Source organism: Anarrhichthys ocellatus, unplaced genomic scaffold, assembly GCF_004355925.1.
Source record: "Anarrhichthys ocellatus isolate YVR2014 unplaced genomic scaffold, GSC_Weel_1.0 scaffold57, whole genome shotgun sequence".
In the NCBI taxonomy this organism is placed as follows: domain Eukaryota; kingdom Metazoa; phylum Chordata; class Actinopteri; order Perciformes; family Anarhichadidae; genus Anarrhichthys; species Anarrhichthys ocellatus.
In genome coordinates, this window is record NW_022280087.1 from 2,030,333 (window position 1) to 2,050,944 (window position 20,612).

Below are 20,612 nucleotides of genomic sequence, written 5' to 3' on the forward strand. Positions count from 1 at the left end.
CAGGAGGTTTTGTTGAGCCTTTACCTCTCCACTTGGCGGTGTAGATAAGATATTTTATAATCTGTTGAATTTTATCTTGTAAATGCCTTCAGAGTTAATCAACACATTCATGCACTCAAGCAGATTTACATTAATGGCCTCACATCTGGTGCCACCTATTATTATACGTTGCTGTTTGGCTCATGCTAGTCACTGTGTGCAGGTGTAAAGCACTGCTGCCCATCAGCTTTACTACAGCTCAGTCTGATATATTACACAATATCAGTCTTGAATGATGCTTAAAAAAATGTAAGTCTTCATGAAAGAAGTAAATAACACTTACATATTTAGTTAACAGATTGACAGCACGGTTTTGTCTTTAGAGATCAATGAAACAGGACAGCATAAGTCCTATTTTCACTGAAATCACTCTAACTTGTCATAAAGTGATAAATAATCTTCCCGTGTGTGAGTGTCTACCCTAACACTATGTGTGTTTTCACAGCCTCAGTATGTTTCAAAACCAAGCCCCAAAAAACCCTCCCCCCACAATTGCCTGACATCACAATGTGGGGGTTGCATCCTAAAGCTGCCAATGTGCTTCATTTGAACTGTGTGTCAGGTGGCCGAACATCTTTAGAAACCCCCTCCTTCCATATCTTTCTGATGTTGGGGGAGATGTGTCTGACCATTTCTGTAACTTTTTGAAACCAACAATCTGATATTCATACTTAGGCCTACTTCATGCAATGATTGGTCACTTTATGTTTACGACTAAGTTCAACACCATGAATGCTTTCAGAATCAGAATCAGAATCAGAATCAGCTTTATTGGCCATGTATGCTTAGGCATACATGGAATTTGTCTCTGGTTTCCACTCCGCTCTCAATGTACAAACACTATTTTACAATAAACAAGAAAAAATATATAAGAATAAAAAAAGGATGTAGGTATAAACATTTAACAGCTATATACAACATAAGTATAAATATATATCCCAAAAAAAGTGTATATATATATATATATATACACACACGTGAACATAAACCTACAAACAATGGCAATGGAATTGAGGTGATAGCGCAAGTGGTGGTAATAGTGCAAACAGAGGTAATATGCAGTATGACTTATTAATTGTTCATCAGAGTGACGGCCAGTGGAAAGAAGCTGTTCCTGTATCTGGTGGTTTTGGCGTACAGAGCTCTGTAGCGCCTACCAGAGGGGAGGAGTTGGAACAGCTTGAGTCCAGGCTGTGACGGGTCTGCAGTGATCTTTCCAGCCCGTTTCCTGACTCTGGAGGTGAAACCAGGATGGAGGGCAGGCTAGAACCAATGATTCTCTCTGCAGACCTGAGAGACTAATTGAAAATGTAATTTGCATATATTAGCATTGCTAGGTGTGCAGAGGTTAGAAAGTAGGCAGGATTTGAACTTCTCTCTCTCGCTCTTTTTTCATTCTTTACACTACTATCGTCATTTTTCAGAGTGTAACACCACAATCTCTTGGACAGAGATCTGTGTGGAAGTGTGCAAGGTTATCCTCAGATAGAAACAGTTCTGCTTTGGTCAAATGAGACTTTGTACTAATCAGTTTGTTTCAAACATACCCCAGGCTATGTAGTCTGTTGAAACAGACACACTTATGAACAACGTCTATTCTGGCTGTATGCAGTCTTATACTCCAGCTCTGTCACGCATATCTTTACAGCCACACAAACAGTGGGAGAGAAATGATCGCACTGTGTTGTTTTAATAAAATAGACAGTCAACACTTTGTTGTCATATACCACAGGACAGGAATCCCTTGGGCATGGGTCAAACATCTAAATCCCACATGGGAAAAGCAGACTTCGCCAGTTACAATTAAAGCTATTGAATGTGAAAAAATAAGATCAGATGAGCCTTTAGTGATCTCCAAAGGGGAAATTCAGGTGTTGCAGCAACGCAAAAGCAGAAATAATTTCAGATAAATAGAGTAGTAAATAGTAATAATAATAGAGGTAAATACAATAGAAGTATAGAAACTATAAAAGAGCAAGTAAAGCCAGAGATAGAAGGTAAAGTGACAGCGGTCTGGTTAATGCTGGCTTTTCAAAGAGATCTCTGCTTTATATAGTCTGATGGCTGTGAGCACAAACAAGAGCCTGAAGCTTGTTTTGCACCTGGGTGGGTTGATGAGGTGACAGAAAAAGCTGCCCATCTGCCTCGTCTCGTCATGGAGAGGGTGACAGAGGTTATCCACTGACTGCCACTGACGCTTGTTGAGCCTGCTGCCCTCACCAGTTGTGACGATACCACCCCAGCACACCACAGCAAGGAACAGTGCAATACTGTCCATACACAATGTCACCATTGGGTGTGATCTAATAAGGCTTTAGGTTACTTGTATGACATAGCAAAGGGAAATCATTTTGACTACAGGGCTGACTTTGGCATGTGTACAAATGGGAATAGGTTTAACAATCTGCTATTTCTCTTCTCCATTTGCTGGAGATGTGAACTGATCGGGACCTTGTTCTAGCTGCTGTGTGTGCTACAGAATTGGCTGTTTTATTAAACTGAATACAATTTTGCTTCTCATTGGAGTCCAATCCCACACCCTACTCCTCTGCTTCATTTCCAGTAAGAGCACTCTCTGCGTGAAATAACTCAATGCTGCCATGGAGGGTAATGAGCTGAACTTTGGCAGTAGGAGCAGTTGTGTAGTACAACTCTGTATATGTGGGGCTTTTAGGTTGGGGGACTCAAGTGACTGTTTGACACCATCTCTTTGCTCTTGGCTTTTCTAGTCCAATAAAGAAATTGTGTTCCTGCCATTAGCTCCCCACATTTTTATTAAATGATGTTTGATGGTCTTTCCAAACTTTATTGGAGGGTGCAGAAAATGAACACAGAAAAGGGCAGACCAAGAACATGCTGGATGGGATTCTACAGCCCATCTAGCCTGGGAACTTCTCGGGTCTACCATATACAGGCAGTGCAGGAGGACGTGGCTGGGGAGAAGGGCGACTGGGCAACAGCAGCCCAGATCCGGATAAGTGAATTAGTGAATGAATTGATGAATGTATGGACATTATTACTATATCAGTTTGACACCTCATGTTTAGAGTTGAATGAAATCTTAATGCAGACAATAGAGGGCATGCTGGAAACTGGGCCTAACATACATGAAAGTCAGAGTTATATATAATTAGATATAATTAAAGTTATTTAGAAAAAGTCAAAAAAAAAGAAAGTCCAGAAGCTGCAGATACCACAATAATACATGACATCCTTTCCTTGTGTTTCTTAAAGTGAGCTGTCTTTCCTCTCTGTCCAATCCAGCCATGGCATCCACTCCCGACAATAAATCCACTCGTCCAGTCAGCGCCCCCGTTATGTCACCGGTGTCTCCTGGGGAGGCAGCTCCCTCAACACTGCTACCCACCCTGCTTCGCTCTGACCACCACCACTCTACACCCAGAGGCCATCGCTCTGCAGACAGGAAAGTAGAAGTGAAGGCAGAGGGTCAGCCAGCAGAGTACACCAAGAGACACAGCCCCAGACCAGAGTGCACTCCAGAAATCAAGGTAGTGGACACAGTCCTTTACGTCACCAGTTTTTATTCTGTTCATTATTGAAGAAAAAAGGGAGGTTACAGGGCATCTATAACCAGAGATCAGGGCCGGGGCCAGACAGAAGAGGTTATTAATAATGAAATACAGTCTTTTTCCCACTGGTCAAATTAGAAATGAAGTCATGAAAATACACAACTGTCCCATTTATGCACACTGTATGAGTGCCATATAGTTTACGGTAAACATTTAAGGAGGGCACCTGGCCACCATTGAGGGATTGAGTTTGTTAGACAGTTAATTCAAACAAGTACTCATAGATCCATACTCAGAGCCACTGACTCAGGCATGAATATATGGTGAGATGAAATGTATGCTACTGTATGCAAAAAGTTAAATATTGAGTTATACAATAATAAGAAAGCAAAAAGGCCACTTGACTTGTAAGGTCACTGTTTTCACAATTGTAATTTGCCTTCCTCCACAGGTGGAAAGTTTTTAAAAACATTGTTTCATTCTTCCTGACTGCCAGAGACAGTGCTAAACTCTGGATGTTATCCATCTCGCCATGCGCAGGTCGAGTATTTAATATAAATAAATTCACTTATGACCTAGGATGACGTAGGGCAGTCCCGTCCCAGATAAGCCCACGTCTTCATATTTATCCCTTGTAGCTTCTCGCAGGTAACCCGCGAATGCAGGTTGAAACTAAAAGCTTTAAAAAAAGCAGATAACCAGTGTCTCTTCACGAGCTAGGTTTGAGTTACGGTTTCATCCTCCAAGGGCTGCAATTAGGCAACCATGTCTACACTCGTATCTCTTAGCTGACAGACTGGTGATACGCTGGTGCTCTCAGCACCTGACATTACAGAAAGGGTAAGGCAGGTGTCTTCGCTAACTCTGAAGCTCGGCTAGAAAAGTACAAATTCTCTATTGTTGCTTCAAGTAAGTTCATCTTTTAAAAGGAGCCTGTTTTCAGGTTTCTTCTAAACTTTTTGCAGTGATTGTCAAGCCTTGCTTCAGAATTACAATTGCTGATAGTCGCCGTATATTTGTTTTTTCCCCCTTAGCGGGAGACAAGTTATTTTTTGTTGTTAATTCATTGCTCCCTGACGATTGCTTTTGCTTCGTTCCTGACTGGCTTCAGAGTTTGATTGACAGATGGTTCATCAAATCACCTGCCTCACACAGTTTCCGATGCCAGCTTCTCAGATGGTTCAGTATACAAACCACCTGGTGGGTCAGGTAAACCTAGGGGTACCACAGACTTGAAAAAAGGCCAAGAAAATGGACTGTTTGGCAGATAAAGATGACACACCTCCAAGGATTGCGAAGCTACTTGTTTTGTGCTGTCCACTCAGCTATGCATTGAGGAGATCCACAAATGCACAAGATGGATTACATCCAGTGTTAAGTGCAGCCTCTGGCGGTCATCCAGAATACATAGAACCGGAGTTGCATATGTAGGCCTTGTTTCATTGCTACAGGTTTTAACACCTTTCAATCCTCCAAACTGTACATATCCCTTTTTTTTTAGCAAGTAAAAACTAATGGCCCGCCCTAAAGGAATTTTTCCACACATTTTTTTTTGCTTTGCAAAAGAATTTTGAACTAGTGGTTACATGGAAGCTAATATACCTCACTGTACAGTATGACGTGTGCTGGTACAGAGAAATGCGTCACACAGTGTACAAGAGGAACATATATAATTTAGCGGTAAGTGTAGCTGGTATCGATGAAAAGGACAATCTCATCTCTTTATTTATTTTAACAACATTGTGCTGAATCAAAAGCCCAACGTTTTAACGTGTGTCTTCATCAGGGGCCCTAATAAATAGAGATAGATGAATTGAACAAGTCAATGTGCGGTGCACCTCCTTCGACCAAGAGTTCCAAGGTTACCAGCACCCGGTTTGATGGGGTTGAGGTGTTTCTTTATTTTAAAATGAACATTTTAGCTCTTAATGGAAACAGAATTGTTCTGTGGAATGTTTATTCCTGGTCGTGCCTGGAATTGATCCTGATGTGTGAGCTTTGTCTGTACTACCAGTCAGTGGCCAGGAGAGAGCGGAGGCACTCGCCCTCTGTGACCACCGCCAATGGAGAGAGAGAGAAAAAGAGCCAGGTTTGTTTGCTTGACGCATGATCAAACTGAACCAGAGTTGAACCACCTGAAACTAGAGAAAACTAGAAGAAAAATCGATACAGTAGAGCATTACCATGACTGGTATACTGTATGTGATATTAAAGAAATTACAGCAATATAGAACAAAATATAGCGGTATGTATATGTATATGGTGAGCAAGAATATTTCACAAAACAGGGATACAAAAAAAATCTTTGAGGGTAAAAATGATCAAATACTAATGTATATGTCAATATAGTGTATATGTCCACAGCAGTAGTCCCATCAGCAACAACACAGTATGTCACACTCACTACTCTAACTATTTCCAGTTGCTTTCATTTTGCAGTTTTTATTGAATAACTTTAATAATTTTTCTATATTGCCATACATTTAATTGTATATCAAGATGCACATTATGCATACTGTGATATTATACATTTTACCGAAGACCGTTGTCCGTTGATGGCCAGACAAAAACTCTGTTTTTAGCAAATCCAGTGAATGTAATATGTGAAGATATATATTATATAAATATAAAGAAATGTAGAAAATATTGCCCAAAATATGTCCTGATCATTAATTAACATTATTGCCAACAATGGGAATTAATAAGGAATTTGTGAGGGCTGACCGAGTTATACTGTCTCATAGTAGCGTCATAAAAGTCACTCTTTAGCCTTTTATTAGCAGTAGCTTTACACCAATCAAAAGAATGGCAGAGTAGAAGGGACTGGAAGTCCTTAGTGAATTAAAACAGTATTTCTTCTAATAAGTGAAATGCTAGAGTGATGTGAAAATGTCTATTAAGCTGAGTTTACCATAAGCTTCTATAGTACACATAATAGTTATTTTGTGTCTTAGGAACATCCATTTATTTGTTTATAATAGCCACTTGGCCATCGTTTTAATGCTGGTTTTTATTTGAGAGTTTACGGCACACAACTCAAAATATTTTCTCATGATTAACATTTTTGGACAAAAACAGCACTAGTAAACTTTTTTTCAGTACAATTGGGATGGTGAAGTTGTATGTTCTGTCAAATGGTTGTTAGATTGGGACTGCAATGGGAACTTAACATACAATAACTCTGTGTTTCCTCTGATGGTGGAGCAGCACTCTCCTCAGGACAAAGCAAAGATGGAGATGGTGCGAGTGAGGAAGGTTAGCATGCTCCTGAGCCGGTGCTCCTGCTGACTCACCATCCTCATCCCGTCATCAATTACACATGAAGAGACTTTTAATTTGCTTGTCTGTTGATTGCCAGTGCTATTCTCAAGTGTAGAGACACCAAGTGCTTTAATCTCTTGATTTCTTCATGATTTCTAGTGGTGAGGTTGCAGATTGCAACCAACTGAAACTTATCCTGTGTGCCAAGCGTGTAGTAGAGCTACAGTGGCTGACGGAAAAACAGGAAAATAGGAATGTCCCTCTGGTTTGTCCTTTCTGGGCTACTGTAGAAACACGGCAGCCCCCTTTGTAGATATTAACGGCTCATTCTAAGGTAACGAAAACACAATGATTCCAATGTTCAGGAGATTATACACTAAAGACAACATAATAAATAATATTCCACTTCCGTCAATAGAGCACCCTAAATGTTACACACTTTTCCTTTAAGTCACTGTCATTCCCTGCAGCTTTCTGACAAATAAAGTGTTTTTCTTGTATATAACATGGTTTGTACTTCTCCAGAAGCAAACATGCTTGTTAACAAAATAATGTTTGGTTGTTACAAGCTTTTGCTGATTGAATCAGTCCCTCCAGGATTTTGCTGAAATTTCTGTGACAGGAGAAATGCTTGATTTTACAGCGGCTTTTTGTTTTCATCAAAGCCGCTCATAAGTCATGGTGGGACATGATGTAAACATATTCGATAGCAATGTGTGAGAGTCTGGCAATAATACAATTATTTTTAACATTAACCCATAGTATAAAGCAATAGTATAGGGAGGAGTAGGTTATTTGGCTATATTTTCTCATTTTGACCACAGTATGTACTGAACAGGACATTTTACAGTTGAAGTTGTATCTGCTAGAGTATTAGGGCCAAACGTCATAATGTTATGAGAATTAAGCCAGAACAGTACAACAAAAGTTGTGATATTTTAAGAATAAAGTCATAATTTTATGCAAAACTATGACAGTGTTTATTTAATTCCCCATCATAATAAACAGATGTGTGACACACAGATGTGTTTACATCTGGTATGTGCTCACCAATAAACTCTTTATTACCATAGATGTTAGGATACTGAAATGAAATGAAACCAATGACATCTCCAGACACAATTAAGCCATGTTTACAGTATCAGAAGAGGATAACTCAGAAGACTGTGGACATACAAACACGGGGGTTAGTATGTGATGGGTTGGTGAATAATTCACCATATCAGGTGATGATTTTCAGGTTTACTGAAAATAGTAACGAGTGAATGTTGCTATTTAACGTGCAAATTCCTGGAGTGACAAGCAGACGGCAACATGGTCCTTGTCCTGTACTCTGCACTGCAGCAGCCTTAGCATGCATAGCATGTGACTTCACTCACATCAGCGAATGTGTGTCTGCCTGGTGTCTCACACACACCACTGGTGTGCAGCTGAATCCCTCACCATTCCCTGAGCTGAGCAGCCTGGGAACTGCAACCCCATAGCTCTTATATTTTTACATTTGATGTGATTCATGTCATCACCATGGTCAGTGCTGCACATTGAATTCCATTGCAAATCAAATACTAAAATGTTTGAATTAATCCTGAATTATTTCCAACCAGCTCTTCCTTTTTTCCTGATTTTCCACAGAAAAGAGCAAAGAAACTTGAGGGTGAAACTATTTATATCAGACATAGCAATTTAATGTTGGAGGTTTGTATCTTCAGTCTTCAGATATCTGTTCTGACTGTTTGCCGTCACGTTTTTATGCCTGCATGGGTGCTGTTGATTTTCTGTTTGTTTCTCTTCATTTCTTGTCTTGTTTGTAGCTTAACCCTAAAGGCTTGGCATGCACTATTTTCCTCTCCGATTCTCATGCAAGTAGCTTCACTTCACTTTGACATTGTCTTTGTCATTTCATATTTTCATTGTGTGAATTATATGATTGGGAAAGGTATGTTAACGTTTAAACTGGTACTGCAGCTTTGCCGTTGGTGCCGAAACAAACAACACATCAGTGAAATTGTCTGAGATGTGAGTTATGATATTGTCGGGGCTCACAATACACTTGCTGTTAGCACTAAAACTGAGAGCAGGACTTAAAGCAATCAAAATGAGCTATTTCTTTTCTCCTAGTCTAGTGCTATTGATTAGTCACTGTATGAAACGATGTGAAGTGAAACCCTGACTTTAACAAAAGCTATGAATCTAACCTTAAACAACGGAGCTTGACCATGTTTTGCTGGTCCTGTATCAGCCACAAAGTAGTTTCAGTACCTGGTCTGCTGCTCTGCCACCATGTATGGATCCTTTTCAGGGCCGACATTCGGTCTTGTCAAAGCAGGAAAAGCACAAGTGTAGATAACGTGAGGGCTCCATTACATTAGGTGTCTCAGTAAGCCCTGTCAGTGAGTTTGCATCCTGGAACTGGCTCATCTAAATGGAATGCAGCCATCATTCATTCTGCATGTGCTTTGAGTCAAATGTCTGAAAAGGATCTAATGACAGAGACGATTAGAAAACAAACTATTTTCTTCTTTCCTACTCATGTATGTCTCAGTGATGTCACTAACAGATTGTGGACACTGATGTTTATCATTGGTCCACATTAACATTCATTTGATTGTCTTCATGAACATACGTAACTACCTGTGTTGACTGTGAGTCTATTACTGTGATCACTGTGCCTCTCTGTGCTGGTGTTGAACATTTCAGAGAGTGATGACATTTTGACGGCTTGGGAACGTATGATAGTGAAGTCCTGTTGTGACGCTGCATTAATTAATAGATGTTCTATGGAATCAAAGGGCAACATGAAGTGTAAAACCGGTCCCTGAATGTGACAAACCTACAGGGATTATTGTTAATATTATTAGCAGTCTGCAGCTCCACAGAGCAGCTCCTAGTTTGGTTTTCACAACTAAACTACAGCTGGATTCTGGTACAACCTCAGCCTGCTACTTCTGTGACACGTCACCTCCCTCTTCTCAAACTCATCCGGCCTACCACTTATAAAGCAGTCTTTTAAATAGTTTCATTACTACTTGGCGTCAGACTGTTTCACATGATTAAAACAACAGTTGGACATTTGAGCTTGATATCCATCAAACTGAAGAGCAGATCAGTTTCATGTGTGTCGAGTATTGAGATACTGTGTCTCCAGCAGCTCCAGGACATGTTCAGCCTAGCTTAGCTTCAGAGCATTTAATCATTGTTAAGCTTTTTGATCATTAACGAAAGCATAAGAATGCATTAAGGATTATGATTCCCTGAGGTAAAAAAGAGCAAGTCTGCACACTGAATGTAAACATCCAACGTTTTATCTTCACGATCTACTCCAGGTCAACATCCATGTGAATAAAAATTAGGCTGTGTACAGTGCCCTCAGAGTTGTTGGCACTCTTAAGTATAAATTAGCAAAGCGAGATGTGGTAATATGTCTCCAGTCCTCATGAACTTTCATTCAAAATATTCGCAAAAATCATACTTTTAATTCAAGTAACATAACTGAAAGAAACATTCGAACATCCTTATCAAAAATCATGATATTATCATATGTGTGCCACAATTATTGCAACCTCTCTTTATCAAGATCACATCTCCTATGACACATGATGAGGTTGGTGAACACATGAAACAGGATCTGAGACCATCCCTTCATCAGAATCTCCTCAGATCCTTCATATTTAGAGGTTGACGCTTGTGGACCCTCTTCAGCTTGTCCCACACATTATCTGTGGGGACTGTGATGGCCTTGCGGTCAATGAGCCATTTCAGTCAGTGTCCACCACGAACAGGGATCCTATTTGACTTTACATTGTCATTGTTTCCATGCTGAGCGACACGAAATAAATGGACAATTGGTTTCCATGAAACCAACAGATGACTATTTCACAACCTGCCGTGATACTGGGCTGTTCTCTGTCCATGCCTACCACCACACTTCACAGTGGGCCTGAGGTGCTTCTTTATACGGCTACATCTTTCTGTCTACCCCAAACCCACCTCTGATGTTTTGCCAAAAAGCTCTATTTTGGTCTCATCTGACCACATAACCCGGTCCCACTGAAAGTACCAGCAACATTTAGTAAACTGTAGCTTTAGTTTGTTGTTGATTGACAGCTAACCCTCCCATGACAGCAGTTTTGGTGACTTTCTGACTCAATTAATCCCTGCAATTCTCCAGCTGCCATCCTTGGAGATTCTTTTGCATATCCTGTTGCTTTAAACGTTGTCATTATTGCCTTGATAGTGATAGTGGAAAATTTTCAACAGTTAGGAGATTTGCTTAAATCCATTTCCTGATTTGGGCAGCTCATCAACTTTTTATCTCACATGCTCACTGTGTTCCCAGATCTTTCACATAAGATGAATGACTGAGGGAATCTGGCCTGTGTCACCTCATATTTAGACCTCAATGAAACAGGAAGTCATGGTTGACCACTGAAGAGTTCCTTATTAAACAGGTCAACTTACAGGTGAAAAATACGACTAAAGATACTTCGGTTGATTTTAATCATAGGCTTTACTAATGGGTAAATTAGTACCCATTGTGCAATACTTGTGCAAAAGTACATTCTTGACATTGGAAACAGCAGGAAAAAATGTATACAATGTTGTGATTATACATAAATAGCTTTAGCCTCATCATTTCATGCACCTTTTTAAGACATTTTTGAGAGCTTGCAATATTCAGTGTACGGACTACGTCTCCTTTTCCTTTATATGCTGCTTTCGTCCTGCAGCCAACTGAAGTTGGATGTGCACAACATTCACCTTCCTCGCTTTCGTTAGGTCAACATGAAAAACCTGCTCACCATATGCAGGTTTTTCAGAGAAACACGACACCCTGTCATTCAACATGTCTTCTTGCTGGCATTGTTGAAAGCCATAATATGTGAGCCAGTGAGCTGGTGCCTTCTTAGTAACCAGTAATCATCCTCTGCTGCTTTATTTCTCTTATCATGACCCAGACCAGGGAGATTTAGAAATGGCTGTAAACTCTGCTGCTGGGCTGAAATATTGGATCACAGATCACAAGAGATGGATGATGACTCCTGGTGTCTAGTTTGTCTCAATGATATCTTCCTCCATCACTTCAGCATGTCATTGAGAATAGGCAGGCTCAATCCTAGTACAAAACAAAGCCATGTCGTCAACGTATTGAAAGGGTGGGAGATAGTTCTTAAAACTTCATTTTCCAATCTCTGTGATTCATCATTATTTTGTCTATTTGTCCTCTTTCTTTAACTATGTACAGTAGATGTTTTTCACTTCCTTTTCCCACCGCTGTTCTTTCACATCTTATTCATTCTTTTGTTTCATCATACTACTCATTGCTTCCCTTCCATCTACCTATTCTGATTTTTACATTCTTGTTGAAGGACCTGGATAAGACCCAGACTGGGATCATGCGACACCACACTAGCATCAGTGAGCTGAAGAGGAGTTTCATGGAGTCGGTGCCGGAGCCTCGGCCCAGTGAGTGGGACAAGCGTCTGTCCACCAACTCGCCTTTCCGCACAGCGAGCATCAACGGCCAGCTGCAACCAGCGGTAAGTCCAGCAACCTGGGGAGCAAAGACACTGCAGCAGTACTGATTACAGTAGACATCATTTCATGCAATGTGTCAGTCAGATCATACATACTGTATAGACTCTTTGACTAGAGATCCAACTGTCATTAGTCTCATCTGACTCTTGGTAACATGTCAAACAAGAGGGTTTTTCTAAAATATCACACTGACCCTTTAAACCACAGTCTCCATTCAGTAAAGGCAGCGCAGTGAACCTGAACCAACTCTTGGTTTACACATGTGCTAGCCAACTCACTAGCAGCTTATTCACTAGTTATAGTAGCTTGAGCTTGGACACGGGGACACCGGGCCTGATTATTAGACATCAACTCCACAGTAGGAGATAGTGCCAGTTTATGGCACTTGTTTGTATTTTGATAACATCCGCACAGATCCCTCCAACGGTCATATAGTAGCAGGAAGAAATACATTTAACACCTGCTATTAGTGTGTGTTTTCAAATCGTTCATATGCCAATTAAATACTGTGTTATATTAATTAAAGATAGAATGCTCTATGCATATTCCAGAGGAGTATAAAGATATATTCTGGGACTCCCCTAAACTGTTTGCACAGTTTAATTCATGCTCACAGTTAAACGGAGCTAATCTGTAAACTTCAGTTCGTCATTTGTTACTTTGGTTTAGTAATCTGTGCTCACAGATTTTCTCCCCTTTCTTTTCTTTACAAAGAGAAGTCCCGGTGGCCGGAACATCCCATTTGTTTTAAGAGAAAGTCTGCTGATTTTTACTGAGTGGCTCGATCTGTATAATGTGAACCGTAAATTAAACAGTTAATTGGTTAAATTGATCCATACAATTTTATATTTTCCATGATTTTATCATTTCTTAGACAATAACATGTCCACCCTAGAGATACCAATCTAAATACAGTGCCTTCAAAGCAGTGCTGGTAAATGATCCTCGATGTACCTTTAAGAGATAATGGTGAGCTCTATGACTCATTACATTACATTCTCAGATGCTTTTGCCCAAAGCCATGAATGCAATGAGTGCATTCAACTCAATTGGAACAATAATTATTATTAAAACAAACAACCCCTTTTGCCCAGAGCCCCAGGAAGCAACCCGTATTTGTGAGCTGAAACACCGCAGCCCCCTATAGGTTTACTGTGGGTCTGTAAGATGTTTGTGAACATTTGATTAAAGCCCCTCAACAAGTCAATTACATGGCTCAAAAGTCATTTTACAAGAGGCCTTTTCATGGAAGATATTTTATATGTCACAGGAAAAGCCAAGGTATAAATAATCAAATCAATGAATTCCATTCAGCTGCTTCATTTCCAGGGTCCTGCTATCGTGCATGCTGCCTTACTGTCACCCTGTCATGACTTACTGGGACACTTGAATAGAACAGAGACATTTTAAATGTTATTAGCACCTGTGCTTTTCTTACCATGACAAGTGAAAACGTCTGCTGTGAAAAAAGCCAAGCTGTTCACCGAAGCTCCACACAAACAGATGTTGACATCTGGGGAGAAGGCCTTTAATCACACATGTATAATAGACACTATGTAACCATAGTATCAAATGAAATATCAAGGTATTTCAATTTGAACCCAGGGTCCTTCTATAAGACAGGACCCCAAGATTTGTTAAAGTGCATATTACACTCAAGGTCTGGGGCCTTGCTTGCTTTGTAGGAGTCATACTGTATATTCTATTATATGTATATATCCACTATTTTAAATCTTCATTTTTCTATGGGAGGATTTTATTGACAAGACACATACAAATGTGTAGCAACGGACATAAACATATTGATGTTGTCCATGAAGAATACTGCAGGTGTCCACAATGCACTTCATCATCTAGAACGACACTGATCCTCCACTGGGGAGTGCTGTTGGCTTTCTCCATATCATTCCACTGCTTGAGCATGACTGTAACTGCAGTTACAGAGGAACAAGACACTTTCACAGAATTTGCTGCTGAGAAGATGGCATGTGTGTGTATATGTGTGTGCAGGGGACGATGTCCACAGTACCTGTGTACAGAGTAGTTGGTGGCGTGTATGAGGTAAACTTGATTGTGCAGCTTTCTGTCAGGCTGCTGTAGATCAACACTGTCCAGCGTTTCTTTGAGCAATAAGAAATGGCACCTGGAGGCCGTGGCCAGCTGTTACCGAGCAGCTCTCTAACTTCACCAGATTGGGCTTGGCTACATCCCAAAGGGTTCAGTATGCTTCAAACCAACGAGTTTACATAGTGTTGTCAGAACATATCTAAAGGCATACTTGTTCTCGGATGGCAACACTTTCACATTCCACGGTGTAAAGCTTTCAGGCACAGAGAGGGACAAGATGTGATGAAACGTACAAATGGGGACACTTTGGGACGTTTGTGTTGTACTCGGCTGTTTACATGAAAAGTGACGGAAATAGTTGTGTGAGAATTGAAAAAAGAGCTTGTAATGAATTCAAAATTGATTACTGATTCACTTTGTGAAGTGAGCGGATTGTCAGTTTGGATGCACAAAGACAGCATCAGAAAGGTGTTTTAGCACTGTTCAACCATCTGACAACCACTTTGTTTGAAGCATACTGGCACCTTGTGTCCTGGATCCCATCCCCTTTGACCCTAACATCGCCACCTTCGCTCTATGAATGGCTGCTGCAAGCTTTGTCATCTTGCTTGATCTGCCAATGGCTGGATTAATCATGCTATGTATTTGCATGACATGATCAGTGAAATACTGATGAGCAAAAGAACACAAGAAAACTAAAGCTAAAAAACAATGATTAGTGGCCAGAGAACTGACCCTCCTCCTCCCCTCCTCCTCCTCATCTGTCTCACCCTCCAATCCTCCCTCTATCTATCCATCCCTGGATGTCTTTATGTGTTATTCTGTGTCTCTGTCTTGTACCTCTGCCACCCCTGTCCTCATCTTCTTTCCCTTCCCCGTTAAAGTCTGGGCCGGTTTCTCCAGTCAAATCCCCACCAACTCCATCCTCTTCCCCACAACCCTCCTGCGTGTTCAGACAATGACACTGAAGGTCAGAGTGGATCTCAGACCTCTGATCTGCTGGTGTTTCCCTCTGGCTCTCGGCTGTCCTCTACCCACAACTTAAAGGCACAGTTTCTATTCCAGACATGAGGTCCTGCACAATAATCACATATTCATTTTAGATACTCAAGAATCCAGCCATAACAGCAATTTTTTGCTGAAAGCCTAAGGCATCATTTTAGTAATTTTACATTATTGCTGCACGCTAGGAATTAGGATGACATAAAATGGAAGAATAGAAAGAGTCTCCATTGCATCATCATCCACCGGTTTCTTCCAGATTTTCCCTAAGCTGTTAGATTCTTACAGGGCTAAACACAGATCTTGCCTTGTGTGCAGTACCACATCACCCCTATTGTGAGCAGTGCACAATTACCTTAATTGAAACGTGTTTCATGGCAAGCGCTTCCAGAGTTCCTGTCATCTGAGATGCCAAGATAATTGACAGCCTGTTGGTGCATTCTAAAGGTTTTTCTGTGTTTCTTCCTTCCTTTTGCCATTTAAGACTTTGCATTGCCAAAATGCCATGCACTAGCTATTTAGCAATTTAGCTATTTAGCTGGCAGGGAGAGCCTTTCCTATTCCCATCATTGAGCAGATTTATGTATTAACCCTCAGTGCGCTCTCTTCCCCTCCTTCCTTCCTTCCTTCCTTCCTTCCTTCCTTCCCCTTGTGACGCTGCTGCTCTGTTAAAGGTGCAGCCTGATTAGAGCCCTTCTGTCATCTTTTTACAAACTATGGAATCCTGTCAGAGTAACTACTGATTGGGTTTGAATGTTTAATGAACATTTGATATCCTGTGTTTTCAGCTATGTTGCCAATAATACATCAGTTAATAGTCCTCCATCTGCAAATATTCTCTTGCTTATTAACAGTAGAAATATTATGAATAAATTCTTAAAATACCAATAGTAATCCATGCTTCACTAAGCCCCACTCCCCTTAGTTACTGTTGCTACCTCTGTCAAGCTCTCCATTCTAGCGCTGCTTGTACGCCGTTTACAAAGATAACATGCAGATTCGCCACTTCTAGCAGTTGCGTTCTTGATTTCACACAGAGGTAGGCCAAAGTAGGTTTCTCATTTTTAGTCATGACTATAGATTTTGCCGCCGGAAAAGACAAGTATAGGTATTAGATGTTACTAGTTATCAGCTCTAGTGAGCTACCTAATTAACTTTAACTGTGAGTTTGTTTAAAAAAGCCACCTTCAGGAGGCCTTTAAATGTTCTTTGGCTGACTCAAAAATCAAAATGAGAACCCTGCAAAAGGTTCTTCAATATGCATTTGATGTTCACGGTATGCCAACTCAGTGCCATGTGATGATGCAAAATATCAAATGGAACCACCTGTAGCCACTGCAACTTTGCTTGAATCTGTATTGCCTGTACATTGCAGTGCCTTGAAGCTGTTGAATGCATTCAAATTTTCCAATTCTAGAAAATGCATCCTTCAGGCAAATTGGATGGCATCATTGTAACACAGCTAACAATCTAACTGTTGACGACTAAACACAATTCATATACAGCAACCAGCTATAACTAACCGTTGGCTACCTAACTGGCTAGTAACAGAATATCTCTGCTAAAACACTCCAGCTCACAGGATCATTTCTCTTATGTGTTATGGTAATCTTTTTGCAAAAGAGTCAAGAAAAGGCGATTTTCTTCTTTAGTGATACCATCCAACAAGAGCAGAGATACTACAACGAAAATGCATAAAGGTGAGGTTTGAAAACAACCTGCTGCATGTAAAAAAAAAACCTATAGCCAGAGTTATCTGGGCCTGTAGTCGTAGAAACTTAAAAGGATAAGTTCAGTTTCTTACAATTACTAACTCAACAAGTGAAATGGTGAGACCTACGAAAAGGGCAACATCACTAAAATGAAGTCTAAAGCTGAAAACACACTGCCGCCTTAGCACCATCGTGCTGTGCTGCAGCTTGTCAACAGAAGACCATACTCAGCGCAGGAAATACCATGCCAAACGCATGGTATTTAACTTTATTAATAACAGTCAAAAAGACAATAAAATGGCATGGGTGAGTTACCTATTCTACAAATGTATAAATGTATAATCTGAGCAGTAAGATCATGTTTTGAAAGCAGCAGATCAACCAACATACTTGGTGGGCTACCATATACCAATTTCACTATTTGTTTTCCGACATATAGCCTAAACTTAAACTATGATAACCATCTTATTCCAAAGCTTCTACGGCAGCCTGGATCTACAAGCAGGGAACAAGTGGGTTTTTTCAGGGCTGGTGAGGCTGGAAACAAGCCAGCGGCATTATTAATGCCGCAGGGTGGTGTGGGGGGGTCATACATAGAAAATAATAGCAGTAGCTGTTTTGACACGCTGTTCGGCGGTGGTGTATTTTGGCTTTAACAAGTCAAGAAATACAAGCTGTCGGATGACCAGACAGGTTGGAAATAAGCATTTGAGTTTGATCTTACTTAGATTAAGGCTTCCCAAACTTGTCTGTTCATGTTTTTCTGTCAGACAACACTGTCGCGGATTTTAGTTATAGACCCAAATGCAGATAGACTAGGGAAGTAGATTTACGTGACGAGGTATTTTCAGGGATATTAGGTGGTGATAATGTCAGGGGTCATATGGAGCAGCGGAGACTGAGGGTAAGAGGGCGATGGTGGGTGATTAAGCAGAACAGGCAAAGTGAAGGGTGAGCGTGGCAGTTGTGGGAGGAGCTGGTGAGACAGGCTGGTAAACCGGAGGAGATGATCCTGGAGGCACAGGGAGAACAGGTAAATACAGGCAAGGGATAATAGTAGGAATGAACTCAGAATACACTGAGCGGCCCAGAATGACTAAACTACCACTGTGGTTGCAACAAGGATCTGATGATGAGTGGATGGAAAGCCGGGGTAGATATACTGCTGAGTTGATAAGATGGCAGTTGGGCAGACTGGACAGGTGATGTTAATGAGCCGTAATCAAGAGGGAGCCGGGAGGAGAAAAGGTAGGAGCCACGCCCACACCACACACAGAGACAGACTGAGGAAATACAAGGGACACAGGGGTAGAGGGAAACACAAGAGGCACGACCTGGCCGTGATAAACACCACAAACAATTTAATTTTGAGGTTGTGGGACATCTTGCAAAACCATGTTCCCTCTATGCTACATACCCCCCAGAGCCTCCCTTTCATGTACCTTCCCTACAACATCCTCTTCCTCCATGCCCTCATCCTTCTGTCAGTTGACCATATCCCACTTGTCTGTTCATTGTTATCTGTCTCTCTTGGTCTGCCGCTGCTGAGCACAGCGAGGGAGGCAGACTCTGTTTGGACACAAGGTAAGAGCATGTAGTTTGTCCCCAGCGCCAGTGGGACCACCGGCGTACAGACATGGCTGCCTGCTGGAAGACTATGAGGACAGTGAGGTTGGTTGGGTTGATGATGAGGAGGAAGAGGATGAAGAACAAGCTCATGGTCACGCACTAAAGGTGGCTATCAATGTGCCAGATGAGGGGAGGAGCTTGGTTAACCCAAGTGAGCTAAACCCAGCCAGGCTCAAGCATTCCCGGATGTCTTTCTTTCTGTCAGGGCTGCTGGTGATGGCCCTGACCATGCTGTGGCTAGCCTTCATTTAAAAAGACATAAATATGGAGATCCCTCAACATTTAATCCTGCAAGGTGCTTCATTCATGTACTGTTTTGTCCCTCCATGTGTTCTATACTTCCCATGCTCCTCAGTTAAGCTTAAAATGGCAAGACTCCCAAGAAATGTTTGTCTTTAAAGCGAGCCCATGTACCTTTTGCTGAACTGTGGCTACAAGTGGCAATTGGCCCTTGCTAAGCTCCGTCCCAGCTTAGTTACTGTTGCTAAGCCTATCAAGCTTTCTACATTGATAATGGTGGCAGATTTATCAGTGACAATTTGTGGTCATTTTTGAGACAGCGGGTCCATTACGACTTGCAAAATAGTCCATTTTAACCAAAACCATTGATTGACTGAAATAACTCTCCCACACAGCTAGCCTACTAATTAACTTTACCCGAGGTGGTTAGGATTGAGTCTACTGCTGACTTCTATTTGACCAAGAATACCAACATACACAATACTTATCATGCTATAATCCTGAGGCTAAAGCTACACAACCCAGGCAAAAAGTCAGTGTCGTAACCAGTCATTGAACTTAATGACCATGTAAAAGACAAATGACTTTCCTTGCTGTTATGGGATAGCTAGTTGCCATAGCAATTCCGTACAGCATGATAGGTTCAAATAAACAAAGTTGCTCCAACATAACCCTGTTCAGATGCTTGCTAGAGAAGAAGGTATTGGACAAGCAACAGAGGTTTGATTTATGTTACAAGAGGAAAGGCTTTTGGAGGTGGAAATTATGAATCACTTGGCTGGTTTGACTCGTTTTGTTCAGGTCGGTTTAAAAATTCGTAGTGACTGACCGTATAGTTTGTTCACTTTTTTCCTAAACTAAAGTTTATACTCGGCGTAGTGAAGCACACGCCAGAAAATGCCGCCTGTAGGCTTCGTAAGTGATCGTGGCGCTTGGTCGTGCACCTCTGAATTTTTCTAATTCAGCGCGACTGTCAGAAATAGTTCAGATAATAGTTTACGTGTCGAGAACTTATACAAAGACCAATTCATTTTTAAATGCTTTAGAAACAGGAGGTCTTAAAAATCTTCATTTGAGTAAATATTTTGCAGCAAAATCTACACAGGATATTCAGCCTTTGTTTCTTTTTAATGCATGCAATACTTTACTTTTATTCTTTACAGGGCTTGTAAAGAATAAAAGTAAAGTATTGCTAAGGCAATACAGCAAGTTATGAATATGAGATATGAGTTTACAGATAATTTCAATCCCTCCTTAGCATTGTGTAGGTTGGTTTATGGCTTTTGACAGTTACATCTACAGTCTATGGGCATATCTCTGGGTTACACACTTGTTTTTCTCAGTTCATTTTGTTTGTATGCCCTCTGGCATTTTGGAGAATGCAGCGCACAGCTCAGAGTATAAACACCTCCGTTGATGCTTGGAGCTTGCGCGCCGTATGTGGAAGATCGTGCTACGACGCCAAGCAAGAGCATAAACAAGGCTAAGTGGTCTGTCCAAATGCACCTCGGTATGCATTACTGCTCATACCGCTGCAACACTTTGCACTGATTCTGACTACCTTTAGTTAAATAGTACATAGCTTTCACAGTCTTTT

At 41.0% G+C, this 20,612-nt stretch overlaps 1 protein-coding gene across 13 annotated transcripts in view; it reads left to right on the forward strand.

Annotated features, from left to right (window-relative positions):
• The window catches only part of LOC116396618 (protein 4.1-like), an 86,722-nt gene that overhangs the window by 38,774 nt on the left and 27,336 nt on the right, over window positions 1-20,612 (forward strand). For 9 of the 13 annotated variants that reach the window (XM_031871350.1, XM_031871342.1, XM_031871341.1 and 6 more), the window contains 5 exons: window positions 3,304-3,548; window positions 5,584-5,658; window positions 6,777-6,824; window positions 8,463-8,525; window positions 12,197-12,367. In XM_031871350.1, coding sequence (XP_031727210.1) covers window positions 3,304-3,548; window positions 5,584-5,658; window positions 6,777-6,824; window positions 8,463-8,525; window positions 12,197-12,367 — 602 coding nt within the window. Of the gene's footprint in view, window positions 1-3,303; window positions 3,549-5,583; window positions 5,659-6,776; window positions 6,825-8,462; window positions 11,602-11,638; window positions 12,368-13,079; window positions 19,914-20,612 lie in introns of those variants that run through there. The other 4 variants (XM_031871348.1, XM_031871349.1, XR_004213612.1 and 1 more) reach the window with 4 other exon arrangements.